This window comes from Rousettus aegyptiacus, unplaced genomic scaffold (assembly GCF_014176215.1).
Source record: "Rousettus aegyptiacus isolate mRouAeg1 unplaced genomic scaffold, mRouAeg1.p scaffold_m13_p_20, whole genome shotgun sequence".
NCBI classification, from domain to species: domain Eukaryota; kingdom Metazoa; phylum Chordata; class Mammalia; order Chiroptera; family Pteropodidae; genus Rousettus; species Rousettus aegyptiacus.
Genome location: NW_023416296.1, coordinates 206258 through 222112, shown reverse-complemented (window position 1 = coordinate 222112; position 15855 = coordinate 206258). Strand labels below are relative to the sequence as shown.

Genomic DNA, 15855 nt, shown 5'->3' with positions numbered 1-15855 from the left:
TTCAAGGAACACTGACTGGCCCAGGTCTCCATACTTCTGGGCAGGACATGAGTCCAGTGCCGTAACTGCCCAGCCAGGACCTCTGCCCAGACTGGGGCAGGTGGGGCCGAGTGCACGTCCATGGGTGTGGGAGGGAGTGTGTGCCCGGTAACGGGGGACTTTTGTAATGGGTGCTCTGCAGGGCAGGCAGGCATGGACCGAGAAGGCGGCCCTTTGTCCTATGGGGTTTCTATTTCAGGTTCACCATTTGGTCAAACGGATGATGGAGGATGTAACAGAGCTGAAATTGGAATGGCGAATGATGACCAGTCCAGCGCCAGGGGCCGAGCAGGGCTCTGCTCTTATGGCCCTCTCCTCAACGCAGTGGACCCAGAGACCTGCATCAGGTGGTGAAAACTTGGCTAATTCCTTAAGCTGCCCATACACTGCAGTATTTAGGTTGTATAGGTATCATAACCCTAACGTTCACACTGGAGGTCTGAACGTGCACAAAACCTGGTTAACGTAGCAACTCAAGGCAGTGAGGAGGGCCACCCTGGGCCTGACACAGCTCCATCTGTATGAGCTTGAGAGACAGTTAAAAAAATATCTATTTTTCAGGACAGTTTCAGATTTACAGAAAAGATGGGAAGATTTAGAGAGTTCTCAGATGCTGCTCCGCTACTGTTAACATATTAATTAGTATGACACTTGTTACAATTAACACTGATACCATAACTAAAGTCTATTTTTCATTTCCTTATTCTTTTGCCTGACGTCCTGTTTCTGTCCCAGGATCCCATCAAGGACACCGCATGACATCTAGTCATCATGTTGTCTCTGGATTCTCGCTTTTGATGACCCTGACGGTCTTGAGGAGGCTGCTCAGGTGTTTCATGGGAAGCCCCTCAGCTGGGATTAGCTTGGCGACCTCTCCTGACTGGACATTAGACGGGGACGGGGCTGTTGGGGGAGACCACAGAGGGGTAGGTCCCTGCTGTTGATGTGACTCATCGCCGCTGGTGCTGACCGCGGCCCCTGGCCGAGGCGTGTCCGTGAGTTACCCTTCACCCCACACTGTCCTGTGTGAGGAGGTCGCTGGGCACAGCCCACACCTAAGGAGTGTAGTCATTTCCATCCCTGAGGGTGAGTATCCCCCAATGACAGGACCTGTCTAGAATGGCCTTGGACATGATTCTGGGGTTCTGAGGAACAGTTGACAATTGCTGACCAGGCCAGTGGGGACAACTGTGCACATGGGTCCCCACAGAGTTCAGATGCATTGCAGCATGTAAAGGAAATACAGCCTGTGTACATCCCTTTCAAGTAAAGGCACAGGCTTGGGCGGATGGGACAGGAAACTCAAACACACAAGTGCATTTGCCGCGATGACTTTTGCACAGTCACCCACCCCAATCTTTTTACGGCACCTCTCTAGTTGCAGCCCCTTTGAAGTCCTGTCATGCTACCCAGCTCTACAGTGGCCCAGACCTGTAGCATAACTATTTCATGGGTGTTTTCACTCTTTGCAGAGGGAAGTCAAGGCACAGGTCTATTTGGTGGTCTCTGTGTCTCTTGCTGAGTTGTGACTCCCACCTTGTCCTTGTCATCTGCCTGGACTCTGTGGTGCCCTAATCCTGCAACTGAAATGTGTGTTCTGTTGAGAGACCCTAACTTAAGGGCTTTGCTTTCATTTCCCATTTAACGGTGAGATGTTACTGATAGTGAGGAGAAAAGGTAAAATAAGACTGAGAGTGTTAGGCACATTTAGGTAAATAAGATCACCCCCTGGTGACAGCATTGCCGCTCCCTGGGCACCCACACTGGTTGGCATCACTCACCCAGGTAGTTATGCTAGAGTAACAAGATGCGCAGGTCAGATGCTTTGGATTAATGTAAATTAATCAGAGCTTATCAGCTTCCGATGAGTTTGATTACACTACCAGCATTTGATTGTGAATTAAAACCACAAGCTGGGAATAAACACTTTGCATTGTTTTCTTACCTGGACAAACAGTTCGAGTGAAGTTCGAAGCTAAGGAATAATGATTTCATGAGACTTCGGATTTCTAGAGAACATAAATTATAACCAAAGTCATTCCTTTTCCTTCCTTTTAAAAAAAAATTTAATACCTTTTTTTAGAGCAGTTTTAGGCTCACAGCAAAATGGTAGTGGTAAATACAGCACATGGAATGATTTACCCTAACATTTCAAAGACTTCATTCTTTTCCACTTTTCACTGACCAGCTCTCTCCATCTGGTGACCTAGGACTGGGTACAACTGCTGTTTTCATTTAAAATTTCATCCTAAGTTTTCTCAAGGACACCACAGGCCACTTGGCAAGTCAGCCTATGGAGGAGTCCCTTCTGTCCCGAGGTTCTAGAGCCTGTTGGACAGGAACAGATGCGCTCCAGGTACAGCTTTGCCTTTCCTGCCGGCAGGGCCTCAGCAGGCACAACTCCCGGCCCGCATGGAGTCCCCCCAAGACTCTTGGACCCAGGGGACCACTTTATGGCAAAGATGTGGAAGGTGAGGATGGGACCCTCTGGTCAGATCGTATGCCTCACCACCCAGTAGCTGCAAGCTGGGGGTAGACACATTAACTGAGACCCCAATCTCTCAGTGTCCCTAGTTTGAAGAATACATGGGTCTAGGAGTGGCGCCAGTCTTAATGGCTTCCTGTCCCTGCAACTCTGGGCTCTGTGTGGTTGGAGGTCCTGACCTAGATTCCTACCGAACTCCTAACTGGCTGCCCTGGCACTCTGGCCTCCCTGTGTGCATCCAGGTGCCCGCAGGCAAGGAGGTAGAAGTGGAGTCACACGACAGGGGAAGCGACGCATAGGAAAAGAATTCAAGCGATCTTGCTGGCTGTCTGCGACTGTGAAATGAACAACGAGCTCCCCAGAGGCGAAGGGAGCACACCAATGACCAGGGTTCAGCCCCCTGAGAACGGAGGGGAGGGACGTGATGGAGCGGGGGGAGACGCGAGATGCCCACTGCAGCCGAAGCCAGTCAAGGGGGCCCGGCTCCGGAGCTGTTCCCTGGGCGCTCACGAGGTAGATGCGGGTGGGCACGAGGGTGGGCAGCTCGGAAGCACTTCCTCGAAGAGGAAGGTGGGGTGGGCTCTGCCGGCGCTCCGGCTACTCTGGAGTCGGCCTCGACTCCCCAAGGGACCAAGTTTAACAACTGAGTAACGAGTCAGGGACAAAGCGAACGGCTCCTCCTGCCGTGCGGTCCTTGGCGTTCCTGGGACACGCGCGGGAGAGCGCGGAACAGGATCTCCAACGTACGCGCCAGAGCAGACGGGGCGGTGCCCCAGCTCTTTTAAAGTCGACCAACCACAGTGAGTCCAGGGCCACTGCGCTCTGCTGATTGGAGTATCGTTCCGCCTATCAGAGGCCTGCAGGGGCGGAGCTCCGCTTGAGTTGCACCTCCCTGAACGCGCAGGAGCGAGGGCAGGAACGTGGGCCCTGATTGGCGACGGGTCCGGCGGCGCACGCCCAAGGGCGGGACTAGACGCGGGGCGGGCCCACGTCTGCGTGACAGTTGTCGCAGGGGAGGGCGAGCCAGGACGAAGGGGGAGGGAGTGTAAATAGAGCGAAGGCGGTACCGCGTCGGCCTCGTCACCTCGCGGGCGACCCTGCAGGCCCCAGAAGGGACATGGAAGATGAGCAAGAGCAGCGGCGCAGAAAGGTGGAGGCTGGGAGAGCGAAGGTAAACGGTAGCGCCTCTTCACCCCGCTGCCCTGGCCTGGACCCCTACGGGCAGGCTGCAGTGCCCGCCACTGCCCCTGCCAGGAGCGGACGCGGCAGGCAGGGTCGCCGCCACACTCTTGCCCTTTCCGCCGACTGGGCTGGAAACCGCCTCCTGGCCGCCGCCATCTTGAATCCACCGCCCTCTGCCTGGGCCCGCCTCCGCCCTGGCCGCAGCCAATCGGGTGCCGGGGGCGCGCAGCTCCGCTCTGGGAGGCTGGTCGCTGGGCACGCCGGGACTCCTGGGGCTGCGCTTGCGCGCGGGACGTGGGCGGGGCGGTCTGGGCTCGGACGGGCGGTGCCGGCGGGTGGGGTGGGGGTGTCTGCCGGGACCCCGCCCCGCCCTCCCGCGTTTCTAGGGAAGCTGGCGTGGCGGCATTCTCCGAGTTGCCGTGAAGTCTCCGCCAGGGTCCGAGGTGCCCTAACGGACAGTGGTAGCTTAGGAACACTCCGCGTCCCTCACCGCCCGCTCACATCCAGACCCCAGTAGAAAATGAAGGGCAGGCCGATAGTGAGGGGAAGGACACTGTCACCACGCCGCGCGTTCTCGTTCTCCTGGACAGCCAGCGCGTCGCGCACGTGCACCCCTGTGCGCACCTGTACCTGCTACGGCTCCACTTTGTCAGCGCTCAGGATTCCTGGAGGACTCCTAGGGCCTGGGACTTCCCTCAGTCCTGGCAGACAGCCGCGCTCTCTAGGGCTCACGACCGCTTTCATCCGTTTTGAAGTCCTTGCAGATTTTCTTTTTACTTGGAATTTTGCAGTATTTTTTAAATACAAAAAGGCCTCTGAGTAGTAGCCTAGAAACACGTGACTTGTTTATATGGCGAAGTGCCTGCCGCCGACCTACTGCTTAATGTTGCTGGCGTCCAGAAGCCCCTGCTGTTGCCTCCCTGCTGCTTGGGACTCAGGTGGATGGTCTTGAGCAGCTGAGGGTGGAGGACAGCCCCCCCCCCCTTCATGCTGGGTTCCTAGGGGAGTTCCAGACATCCAGGCAGAGCTTCCTGGGGCGTGTGCCACATCCCTGGGATGCGGATGCTGCAGCAGACTGGGTCCTAGAGTCCCGAGTCTCCAGGTGCGCTTTGATCATCGTTGTTCTAACACATTTTCACAGAGGTGTAGTTCTGGTTCTCACTGTTTTGGGACATATTGCGGGATTATACCACGTCCTGAGTGGCCCAGGGCTCTAGAGGCAGAATGGAACCTCCATGGACGCTTTGGCTGTGGCTTGGACCCCATCCCTATGTGGCTGTCGAAAGTGACCCACTGTCAGGGACAAATGAATGGGAGCCTCTCTGCAGTGTCAGCGAGTAGTAGGGAGAGCCGTGGGACGTTGTTGCAGTGTTCCAGGTCAGACGTGGTCGACTGTTGGGAGTTTCCTGTCGATTAGTTAGTGGGGAGTATTCAGTGCTAGTCCCTTCCCTTGGGAAACCACAGGGCCCCTGCGTTAAAGGAACCATTCAGAAAAGTTCACGACTGGTGTGAGGCAATGACAGAGACAGTAGCCTCTAATGGCAGGGTGACAGGCAGAGGACAAAGTGGCCTCGTTCAGGCTTCCTGTGAAGGTGAAACTTCTGACATTTGAATAGGGAGGCTGTGGGCTGTTTTCTTCTCTCTTTGCGTGTGCCTGGGCTTAGCACCGTGGGTGTCCCGAACTTGCTGTGGTCTGTAAATGGAAGTAAATGTGCTCACAGGAGCGTCCAGGGCGACAATTAACCTGGTCTCCGGAAGGAACAAGACACCTCCTGTTGGGCAGTCTTAGGCAAGGGCTGTGATGCAGGAAGGGGACTCGTCAGCAGCAGTGAGGTTTGATGGGCTGGGGCGTGAAGGGGACAAGGGGCTGGTTTTGAAGGCGCTGCCTACCCTGCCAGACAGTTTTTCTCACGAGAATGGCCTTGCGGAATTTTCTTATGCCCATGGAGTGAGTGGTGCACTTTCATTATCGTTTACTCAGATGTTTCTTAAACATATTTTTTTTTTTTTTGTGATCATAGTTGTCATTTGAAGGAACAGATGTTGCCCTGTGCAAATGCTGTGAGACTGCATACCTTTTAAGTAAGGTGTAAGTGGGGGATGGGGCGTGAGCAGAGTCTGAACCCCCGGTTCGAGGGGCAGAACAGCTGGGTTGTGCCTTGTGATGTGCGACATTCTGTGGAGGTCCCTGGTGCTTTTTGAGCTGTGTCATGAAAACTAGAACATCTGATTCCATAAAGGAGAATGTTAGATTGACCTGGCTTAATTAATTTTTTGCTATTTCTGTACTTTGTCTCAGAGTCTGTGGCCAGGGAGTTTGGCTATGTATTTCCTTGCCTGGGAAGAAATGGGGGCAAAAAGGGAGAGATTTAGGTTTTATATAGTTCTAAACCTTAAACATACCTCGGTTAAGCCACTGGTTCTTTAGATAGGTGCATTTTTTAGAATGCTTTTCTGTGAATGCCAGGAGCTAGAAAAGCCGCTCTCCCACTCGGCCGCGCCCTCCTGGGCGCGTGAGCGTGATGGGCAGTCCTCACTGTCGGGCTCCGGGGTGCAGTTCTGAGCACAGGTCCTGGCATCCTAGGTGTTAGTGGGACAGCGATCTGGTGGTTGACGTGAACCTGGGCAGGTGTAGCCGAGTGCACCGCGCCATCCCAGATCCTCATGTTCCCCACAAGCCTGTTGACTTTGTGGTTCTGTTACATTTTTCTCACTTACTTCTGCCTTTACTACTTCTCTACGTTTTTGCGCAGCTTGCTCAGTTCCGACAGAGAAAAGCAAAAAGTGACTGTGCGCATTCGAAGAAAAAGACGGCGAAGGGGAAGGGCTCGGCTGTCCCTGCGCCTGTCCCGCCTGTCCCGGAGGAGAGGCCGGTAGCCCCCGAGGGCGGCGCACTCCTGGGAGGAGGGGATGCCCACAGGAGCGCAGCGTGCAGTGGCGCCCTTGATGGGGCGGGCGCGACTCAGGTAAGCGAACTCAGCACCACCGCATTTTTGCCTGTCGAAATGGGGAAAGAGTTTTATTTTACTTTCCAAGAAAGGGGTGTGCTTTCGTGGTTTTACTCCTAGTAAATGTTTCATCTTTGTGTGATCCTGAGAAATTTTGGATTGACCATTGGAAGGCAGAGTCAGTGTTGGAGCTCGCTTTGGTAACAGCAGTTTCACAAGTGGGAGCCTAACAGGTGTTCCTTCACTTGTTCTCAGACGTACCTACTTGTCACTCTGTGTCTTTTCCCTTCTTTCTGAAAGTGGGAGGAGGAGGGCAGGGGTGAAGGTGCGGAAATGGGGTCTTGCTGGCGGAAGCGAGGGAGCAGCAGGGGCAGGTGTGGCGGGTGAGTGGACACGGGCACTGAGCGCTGAGGGTGCCGGCCCCGCGCGGCCTCCCTGGGTCCCCGATGGCCAGAGGCTGGCTCTCGTGCCCCTCGTTAGGAGGGGCCTTGACTCGTGAGCGCCCCTGCTGTGCACGAGGGGCAGGGGCAGGTGTGGTGTTGGCTGGGCTGAGCGGATAGCTGGCGCCAGGGCGGAGTTGGACTCAGTCGGGGTGTGTCTGGCCTGCCTTACTGAGAACCATGAGAACCATGGGAACCAGGGAACCATTCGCCTCCCTGCGAATCTGGAATTTTGCCCGTCTTGAAAACTTGGAAGACGTGGCCACGGTGCTCCCGTGTTGCCTGGGGAGCAGCTGGCCAGAGTGTGGACGCTGGGCCTCCAGAGCAGCTTGCCCGCTCCTCTCTCCCTGCACCCCCATCCTCGGGCGGGCCTGACGTCAGGCGCCCACTGCCGGCGTCAGGGTCCTCCAGTTTTCTGTCGGAGCGGAGTAGCAGTTCTAAGCAGCCATGTCTTGTAGATGAGACAATGAAAGCCAAGCTGAGCGGGCCAAGGGTCTGCTCCTGGGGGCTTTTAACCCGTCTTCCTGCCGGGGCTCTTTGAGGAGAAAAGCCGTAGCGTATAATTACATTGATTAATTTTTTGCTTTCATTTTCAAATCAGAAGTCTTTTTTTTAGATTGAAGTTTTATGTCTTTCAGTTTTTCACTTTGAAATAATGTTGGACTTAGAAAAATGTTGCAAAAAATCGCACCAAGTCCTTACGTCCCCTTCACCTGGCTTCCTGAGCCATGGGTCTGCCGTGTAACTCTGGTAGAATTGCCTCGGTTTCGGTTAGCACTGAAACGGTGCTCGGAGCTCACTGATAAAGCTTCTCTAGGTTTTCCCACTCGTCTCCAGAGTGCCACTCATGCCCTCTCTCTGGTCTGGGACCCTGCATCGCTCAGCAGTGCCATGTCACCATCTGGAACAGTTTCTCAATCTTCTCTTGCCTTTTATGAGTGCGATGGTTTTGAAAAGTCCTGGCTAGTTTTTTTGTAGATTCCCTGTCAGTTTGGGTTTACTTGATGCTTCGTCCTGATTGAAGTCAGGCGGTGTGTTTTGGCAAGAACACCAGAAGTGACGGTGTCCCTGCCTGGCACACCGTGTGGGGGCCCTGGCGCCCTAGGTGTAAGTCCCGCTGCCGGCGGTGCCAGCTTTGTCGCTCTGTCACGGTGGCCTGACAGATTCCTCTTGATAGAGCAGTCGCTGTTTCCCTTCGTAGTGGGTAAGTGCATGGCGTAGGGACACTTAGAGACCCCCTCATTTGGTTTTCACTGACGAGTCTTGCCCACAGCAGGTATCACCGCGGCGTGGGCCCTGTGACGGCTTTCCGTTTCCGTCATCCATCCGCACATGCTCACTGCGCTCTAGTCCAAAGAGAAGCTGTTGCTTCCCCCCCAGTTTGTTCATGGGCCTCTCAGTGTGGACTGCGCACATTCCCGCACGTTGCGTCTTAATGGGGTGTCCCTCGGGGGTGGTGAGACTACCTGCCTGAAAACAGGTGCTGCTTCGCTGTTGTCGGCTGTACACTTTTAAATTTCTTTTTCTTTATTCTTGTTTTTTTTTTTTAACTTTTAGGTTTTCTCACTCAGGTGTTTGACCAGTGCTTTAATTCAGGGGATGGTCTGATGAAAACGTTTTGACTTTTGTTTGCAGGACCAGAGGGGTACAGACGAGATCGTCAGCAACAGCGATGGGCAGGTAGGGGCATTGGGCTTTTCCGTTGTTGTGGTTGGGTTTTTTGTTTTTTGTTTTGTATTTTCTACAATAAATAAATTAAGTTACTTTTATAACATTTCCCCCATTTTTGTAATTATATCACTAATGCAGTGTATAATTTTGACACCTTAAAGCAGTCTATAAACGGGGAGGCTCTGTAGGTCCCTTTGACCGGCTGTCCCTGGCACGTGTGCGTCCAGTTTTCTGCATGCTGCGTGGCCCCATCAGGACTGTGGAGGGCGGGTGGGAGCTGCCCTGGGGTCTGCTTCGCAGAACTTGGCTGTCAGGATCGAGTCGTGTGGCCAAAGCAAAGGGTTAGTTTTATTTATAAAGTGGCTGTCACTACAAGCCTACAAGCCTACTTCAGGCAGCGTTTTTAAACCCCAAGCTGGTGAGATGCCTGGCTCTTTCTCTAGAGAGATGCAGATGCTCACACAGTCAGGGTTTTGTCCACGGATCTGTGTGTGAACGCGGGGAAGGACCCTCGTCAGACCCTCCCTAGAGAGAGAGGCCTGGCCCTCTGCGGGGCGTGCCTGCCCAGATCCTCCACAAGGGCGGCTAGGGACCGGGGCAGGGAGACCCCTCTTCCTGTCTCCTGGCTCTTCAGAGGGTGGGCAACGCTCAGGTATCCGTCAAAAGCTGTGACTTAATGAGCTGCTGGTGACTGTAAGCGGAAATGTGGCCATCAGACGGTGCCCCATTGGGTCCCAGGCTCCTGCCCCTAAGGCTTCCAACAGCCTGAGTTCACGCGGGCGGGCGGACCTGTGACCGGCATGTCTGTCAGGTGCCAGACTCCATTGCAGTGTGTCCGTTGAAGAAGCTGGTTGTTTATCCTGAAGAATTTGCACATCAGGGTTTCGTCGTTGGCATCCCTGCGCTGTCATTTGAAAGGCTCCTGTCCCCCTTCTCTCTGGTTTACAGTCTTTGTAACTGGTGCTGGGACTAGGCTGGAGACTTGATCCGATGACCGTTATTTAAGTGACGGATGTTTCAGAGCCCTGCTTTTCTGCCCAGCGGTCTGCCAGCGTGTGCTGTTGCGGTCATCCGTGACTTTAGGCACTGTGTGCGTGGTCGTCCACCTTAAAGTTCCTCACGAGCTTTTGACCGCAGGTTTTATGTGCATTACTGCTTAGATGCGTTACTTCATTGGCGGGCACAGAATACTGAGATTGCTGTTCTGCCCTTCTCCGTTCTCTGGAGTGTTCCACGAAGAGGGGTTCCCTCATCCACTCTGTCGACCCTGAAGTGTGGCTGGGGTCAGACGAGCGGGGCGAATGCTCGGCCCTTCCCTTCGCTCACCAGGTTAGAACACAAATGTGCTTTGCTGCGCGTCTCCATGCGAGGCCGGTGAACTAGTTCCCTTGAGCAGCACTGTGGAGCCGCCTGGTTTTAATACGTCCACACCAGGGGTCCCTGTGTCTGCCATTGTGATGCTCAGGTGTTCCATCTTTGGCCAGTGAGAGCATCTTCAGTGTGACCCACCACAGTTGCCATGGTGGGGTAACAAAGAATGTTCTAGTCAACGTGCACACTCCCTGCCCCGGTCCTGGAAGTGCCGTCCCCCACAGTCCTGCTCCGATGGTGGGGAGCTGTATTCGGAAACGTCTGGAGTTAGGAATTTGGTTAGTCCTGGATGAGGCACTCTTTCCAGGTCATTTCAGCAAATAGTCAGAATTTCGTTTTGAGCAGTTTATGAATTAATGCTGATATTTTCACGTTGGTAATTTAGGATTACAGAGTTTCTATTTAAGTGTGAAATTTCTGCCCCTTTAACATCAACAGCGTCTGTCCCCAAAGGAAACATGATTGCTCATTCGCTTTTCTGTGTGAGTTTTAGGTGCCAGTACTGTTACGAGCCTTGTGATTTCTGGAACAGTTTGTGATTTCTTTACAGGTATTCTTGTCCTTTAGGTATTTCCCACAGAGATGTGCAGTGGAATTACTTTATTATATTTTTTATTTCTTCAGTGTGTCAGATGTCACGAGGTCTTTTTTAATAACTTCTATTTATTATTTCAAGCATTGTTCTACAAATTACTTTGTTTTAAAGTCACTCAAATCATTTTGCTACACGCGATTAAGCTATCAACTTTCTATATAGTTATATTTATTCGTTTCATTTTCTTTACATGTTTCTTTTTTTTTTTTTTTACCTTTCTGATTTAATTTTTTAAAAAAATTATGTGAAACATTGATGTGGTTCCAAAATTGAACCTATAAATAAGGGAGGTGTTTTAAGAGAACCTGACGGCTCTGCGCCGCCCCTGCAGCCAGCTTCCGTCTCTGCGTTCCGGGGCCGCATTCATCACTTTCTCGCGTGGACGCAGGTGCGTGGACGCAGGTGCGTGCACGTGTCTCCCCCCGGCACCCCCTCCAGTGGCAGCATGCTGTCCACCCCGTGCCGGCTGCCTTTCCCGCTAACCGTGTTCTGGTAGTCACGCCGCAGCAGTATGCAGGGGCATTTCTCATTCTGTTTTGAAACAGCCTGTTATCTTCTAAAGAACTTAAGAACATGAGAAGTAGTTGTGTGTCACGTCGCCGACACCGGTACTGGTTCTGGGGCTTTTATTCGTGTGGATGGGGTCTCACCAGGTGTCATTTGTCCTTCAGCCTGAGGAACCGCCTTAGGACAGTTCTTGCTAGCACAGGTCTGCACGTGGACTCTTTTGGCTTTTTACTGTCTGAAAATGACTGTTTTGCCTTCGTACTTGGAAGATGTGTTTGCTGGACGTAGGACCCCGGCTGGCGCTCTGGCCTTTGAGCCCCTCCTGTGTTGCCCCGGGGCCCCCCGGCCCGCGTGTGTCTGAGAAGCCTGCCGCCGCCCTCCTCATTACGTCCCTTCCTGTGGCGTCTTGTCTTTGCGGAGGGAGGCACTTTAAATTTTCGTTTTGATCGCCGATAGCAAATTGTTTTATCAAGATGTTCCTGGATGTGGTTTACTTTGTGTTTATACTGTGTGGGGTTTGTTGGCCTTCATGGAATTGTGCGTTATAGTTTTCCGCAGACTTGGAAAATTTTCGGCCATTATTTCTTCAAATAACTTTTCCATTTCTTCCCACCCTCGCACTTCTGTGACGTCAGGTGTTTCTACTTCGGATCGTTTGGTGTTGTCCTGGGAGTCGCTCAGGCACTGCTTGTTCATTTGTCGGGAACCTTTTCCGGTCTCTGTCTCCGAGTGTCCGCTGCCAAGTCCTGGGGTTGCTGACCTTTTCTTCCGCAGCATCTGGTCTGGTGACGCCGTGCTGTGCATTTTTTTGTTTGTTTCAAATATTTAGAATCTTCTCTTTCACTCATTACATTCATGTTTTTCTTCGAATACGGTGTATCACTATGATAGTTATTTGAGTGTCCTTGCCTGCTAATTTTGTCATCTCAGTCACTCTGGGGTGTAATTCCATGGGCTTAGTTTTCTCTTAGCTATGGGTCACATGTCTCCTCTTTGTGACACGTTTAATAATTTTGATTGGATGCCAAGCATTGCCAATGTTACATCGTCCAGTGTCGGGATGTTGATGTTTTAGCTTTGTTTTGGTAAGCCTTGGACTTCTTTTTGTCTTTTTGTTGATTTGTAGGGCTTTTTGATATTCTTCGAAGTTTTCATTTGGTAGATCTGTGTACTGTGACTGTTCTTCCCCATTCTAGCTTGCCTGGTGGTTTTCTTAATGGTGTTTTGTGATAAGCAGACATTCTTAATTTTGATGGAGTTGAATGTAGCAGTTTTTCCTTTGTGTCCTGCCCCAAAAAATCTCCTAGCCATAAGGTGAGGAAGATATTCTTCTCTGTCTTCTGGAAGCTTTGTGGACTTGTTTCTGCATTTCAGTCTAAGGTCTTTGTCAAGTTACTTTTTGTGTATGGAGTACCTTGACTAGAACTGTTGTTGTGTTTTGCTAGTTTTTGAGCTTTTTATAAATGGAATAATCTAGTATGTGCATCTTGAGCCTGGACCTTTTATCCTACATTTTGTTTACGAGGTTCGTCGATGCTAAGAGCTGCAGTTTATTTTGTCGTATGAATGTGTCTCAGTTTGTCTGTTCCGCTGCAGGTTGGCCTTTGCTGTGAGCATTCTTACATAGGTCTCATTTCATTCACCGTGTTCATTTCATTGTGTTTGTACATGTTCAACTTACACATGTTGAACTTTGTTTTAAAATAGTTGTCTGGAATATTTTTAGTAGTGGCATATGAGAGTTTTGCTTGTTCCGTAACATCTATGATTGGTATTGACAGTCTTTTTTCCCCTCTCTTAACAGTTTTGGTAGATGTGGGGCAGAGCTTGTTTTAGTGGAGCGCAAGATTGGTCACGTATTCAAAAAGTCAGTGATTCGTTAACAGACTAAAAGAGAAAAGTCATGTGAGCATCTCAGTCGATATAGACGAAACGTATGTTTTTGAGAGAGTGATCTGTAATTTTCCCTTCCTGTCAGGTATTTGTGTTGAGGTTACACTGGCCTCATGCGATGAACTGAGTTGAGAGGGGTCCTTCGCTCTGTGGATGAGCTCGTGTGAGATGCCGAAGCCATGGGGGTCTCTGTCGGGGCTCTTCTCTGGCCCTAGCCCTCTTAGCTGGACGACCCTGCTGGAGTGGGGATGAAGACTCAGGGTGGCCTCAGCAGGAGCTGGGTGGCGATGGTCCCCCAACAGCCCGGGGCCGTCGCAGAGGCATTCTTCGAGGTTGTCTTGTTGGGGTGTGTTCCTTGCCCAAGGGCTCCCCCACAGCAGGCTCCAGGCCAGGAGAGCCGTCGCCGAGCCTCTGAGCATCCTGTCTCTACGGGTGGAAGGCGGGGCGCAGGAGGCCAGAGGCAGGGCTGCCCACGTGGGGCGCTCTGGCCCTGCTGGCCCAGCCCACACCGGCTCTCCTCAGACCCTCTGCCCATTCTTCTGTGCGTCGTTGAGAGAAGGTCACCTTGCATGCACTGGGGAGAGCTGTCACGTTCTGCCTTCCTCGGCGTGGTGACCGCCCTGGTGTCCCGTAGGCACCTGTGTGTGGCGGTCTCCTACCCGGAGCATGGCGGGGGCCGCTTGCGGTCAGTCCCGCTGTCCTGGTCTCTGCCGCCGTGACTGAGGGGCAGGCAGGCTCTGCTCGCCCGGTCACCACACCCGCAGCTGCTCTGGTTTTGAGCTTTCGACTTCACACTGAGCCACTCAGGTTGCATGTTCTTTCAGTCGCTTTCACTGAGAGAGAATTTGCGTGGCGTCCGGGCCCCAGTGGCTGTCAGCACGCTCACTGGCCTGTGCACCTGCAGGATGCCTGCGCCTCCTGCAGTCACGCCGCGTGGCTCCCTCCCCTCGGGGCCCGGCAGCCCCCTCTGCTCTCCGCCCGGGTTCGCCCAGCGGGCCGCTGCCAGCGTGTCTGCCGCCTTTCACAGTGTGCGTTTCGGGGTCCGTCGGTGTTGCGGCTGGACAATGTCCTAGTGGGTGGGTGCACGGTTGCCTCCCGGTCACCTGTCAGTGGACACTCTGGTTCTTTCCACATTTTGGCTCTTGTGAGCAGAGCTGTTGTGGACACTCCTGGGCTCGTGTTTGTGAGGACGCTTGTTTTCCATGCTCTGGCCAGTCATTGCTTTTGGTGGCTAAAGTCTCTGGGTCACATTTTCTGCCTCCCTCCCCCAGGACCGTGAACAGGCACGTGAACCTGAAGTTGCCGAACCGACGAGCATTCACGGCGACAGGACTGACGGGCAGCAGCCGACGATGGCGGTGCAGCTGCAGGCCCAGGTGACTGGGCGCTGCGGTTCACACCAGCACCCGGGGGGTCGGGACCTGGGAGGGCGGCAGGGCGGGGGGGCCGTCGCAGAGTGGAGAGCGTGTCTGCTTTCCTGGTCGGCTTCGTCGTCATGTCTTGTGTTCTCGTGCGGGGCTGCGGAACCTGGAGGGACCCGTGTGGACGCCCAGTGGCAGCCATTTGGGCCAGGTGCCAGGGACACGCGCTGCACGGCCAGCTGTGTCCCCGTCGTCCGGCAGGGGCGCAGGGCTCCTGGGGTCTCGGGGTCAAGGCCCTGCTCCCCCAGCGGCACCCAGAAAGGCCTCTCCCCTGCAGCCGGTGCCCCCCCTGGAGCTGGAGGCGCTGCGCCTGAGCCTGAGCCACATGCACACGGCGCGGCTGGAGCTGACGCAGGCCACGCTGCAGAAGGAGAAGGAGGCGGCGCTGACGGAGCTGCGGGACGCGCTCAGCGGCCGCCACGCCCAGGAGCTGGCCCTGCTGCAGAGCAGGTGGCGGCTGGAGCTGGAGCTGGCGCGGGAGCAGCACGCGCGGGAGCAGGAGGCGCAGGCGCGGCGGCGCCGCCAGGAGGCAGGTGTGTGCCGCGGGCCGCGTGGGCCTCCGCGTGTCCGCGTCCTGCCCTGCTGGCCCCTCGCCTTCTGTCCCCGTCCGAGCGGCTCATGCTGACATTCAAGTCGGTGTCGTCGGAAGTGACTCGCTCACGTGCCGGAGGTCTGTGTCTGCACCGCTGATGGGAGCCAGGCCCAGACGCTCCCGGGCACAGACCCCACGCGCCCCAGGCTGGTCGCCCTGTGCCCGGGGCGCGACACACTCGGGGGGCCGCCTAACCCCGCTTCTCCGGCCAGGACTGAGCTCTGTGTACCCAAATGGACTCCCACTGCACGTTAGTGTCCTTTCTGCGTCCTTCGGCGAGGTCGTCTCTCCCTTGCGTAGACATCCGTCCCTAAGCGGTAGCTTCAGCGAGCGACCAGTCATACCACATGATCCACTCGAGGCGTGGCACCTCAGTGCTTTGAGCGAGTCAGAGCCGTGTGGACATCAGCCACCTGAGTTGAGGGCGTGCGTCACCCACTCCCTAGTCGGCGCCTGTCCTGCGGGCCTGAGCGCCCGCGTGCCTGCCCATCTGTTGCGTCTCGTTTGAGGAGGAGAAGCGGCGCGGGCCCCGGCGCGGCGGGCAGCCTGTCTGCAGGCCCCACGCCACCGCCGAGCGCCCGCCAGGCCCCACTGGCTGAAGGCCCTGCCCCTCGTTTACGCTTGGCGGACGGCGTCCTGCCCTGCTCCCTCGCAGACGGTCCCGTGGTCCCGCCGACGCCAGGGTGTTTTGGGGCGTGGCTGAGAGGGTGC

General features: G+C 54.4%; 1 protein-coding gene across 5 annotated transcripts in view; it reads left to right on the top strand.

Annotated features, from left to right (window-relative positions):
• Window positions 1–3506: 3506 nt before the first annotated feature.
• PCNT (pericentrin) overlaps window positions 3507–15855 on the top strand; it is a 78213-nt gene continuing 65864 nt past the window's right edge. For all 5 annotated transcript variants that reach the window (XM_036238073.1, XM_036238075.1, XM_016143562.2 and 2 more), the window contains exons 1-5: window positions 3507–3695; window positions 6460–6672; window positions 8730–8774; window positions 14403–14507; window positions 14830–15085. In XM_036238073.1, the coding sequence (XP_036093966.1) occupies window positions 3642–3695; window positions 6460–6672; window positions 8730–8774; window positions 14403–14507; window positions 14830–15085 (673 nt within the window). In that variant the 5' untranslated portion in view covers window positions 3507–3641. The remainder of the gene's footprint in view (window positions 3696–6459; window positions 6673–8729; window positions 8775–14402; window positions 14508–14829; window positions 15086–15855) is intronic.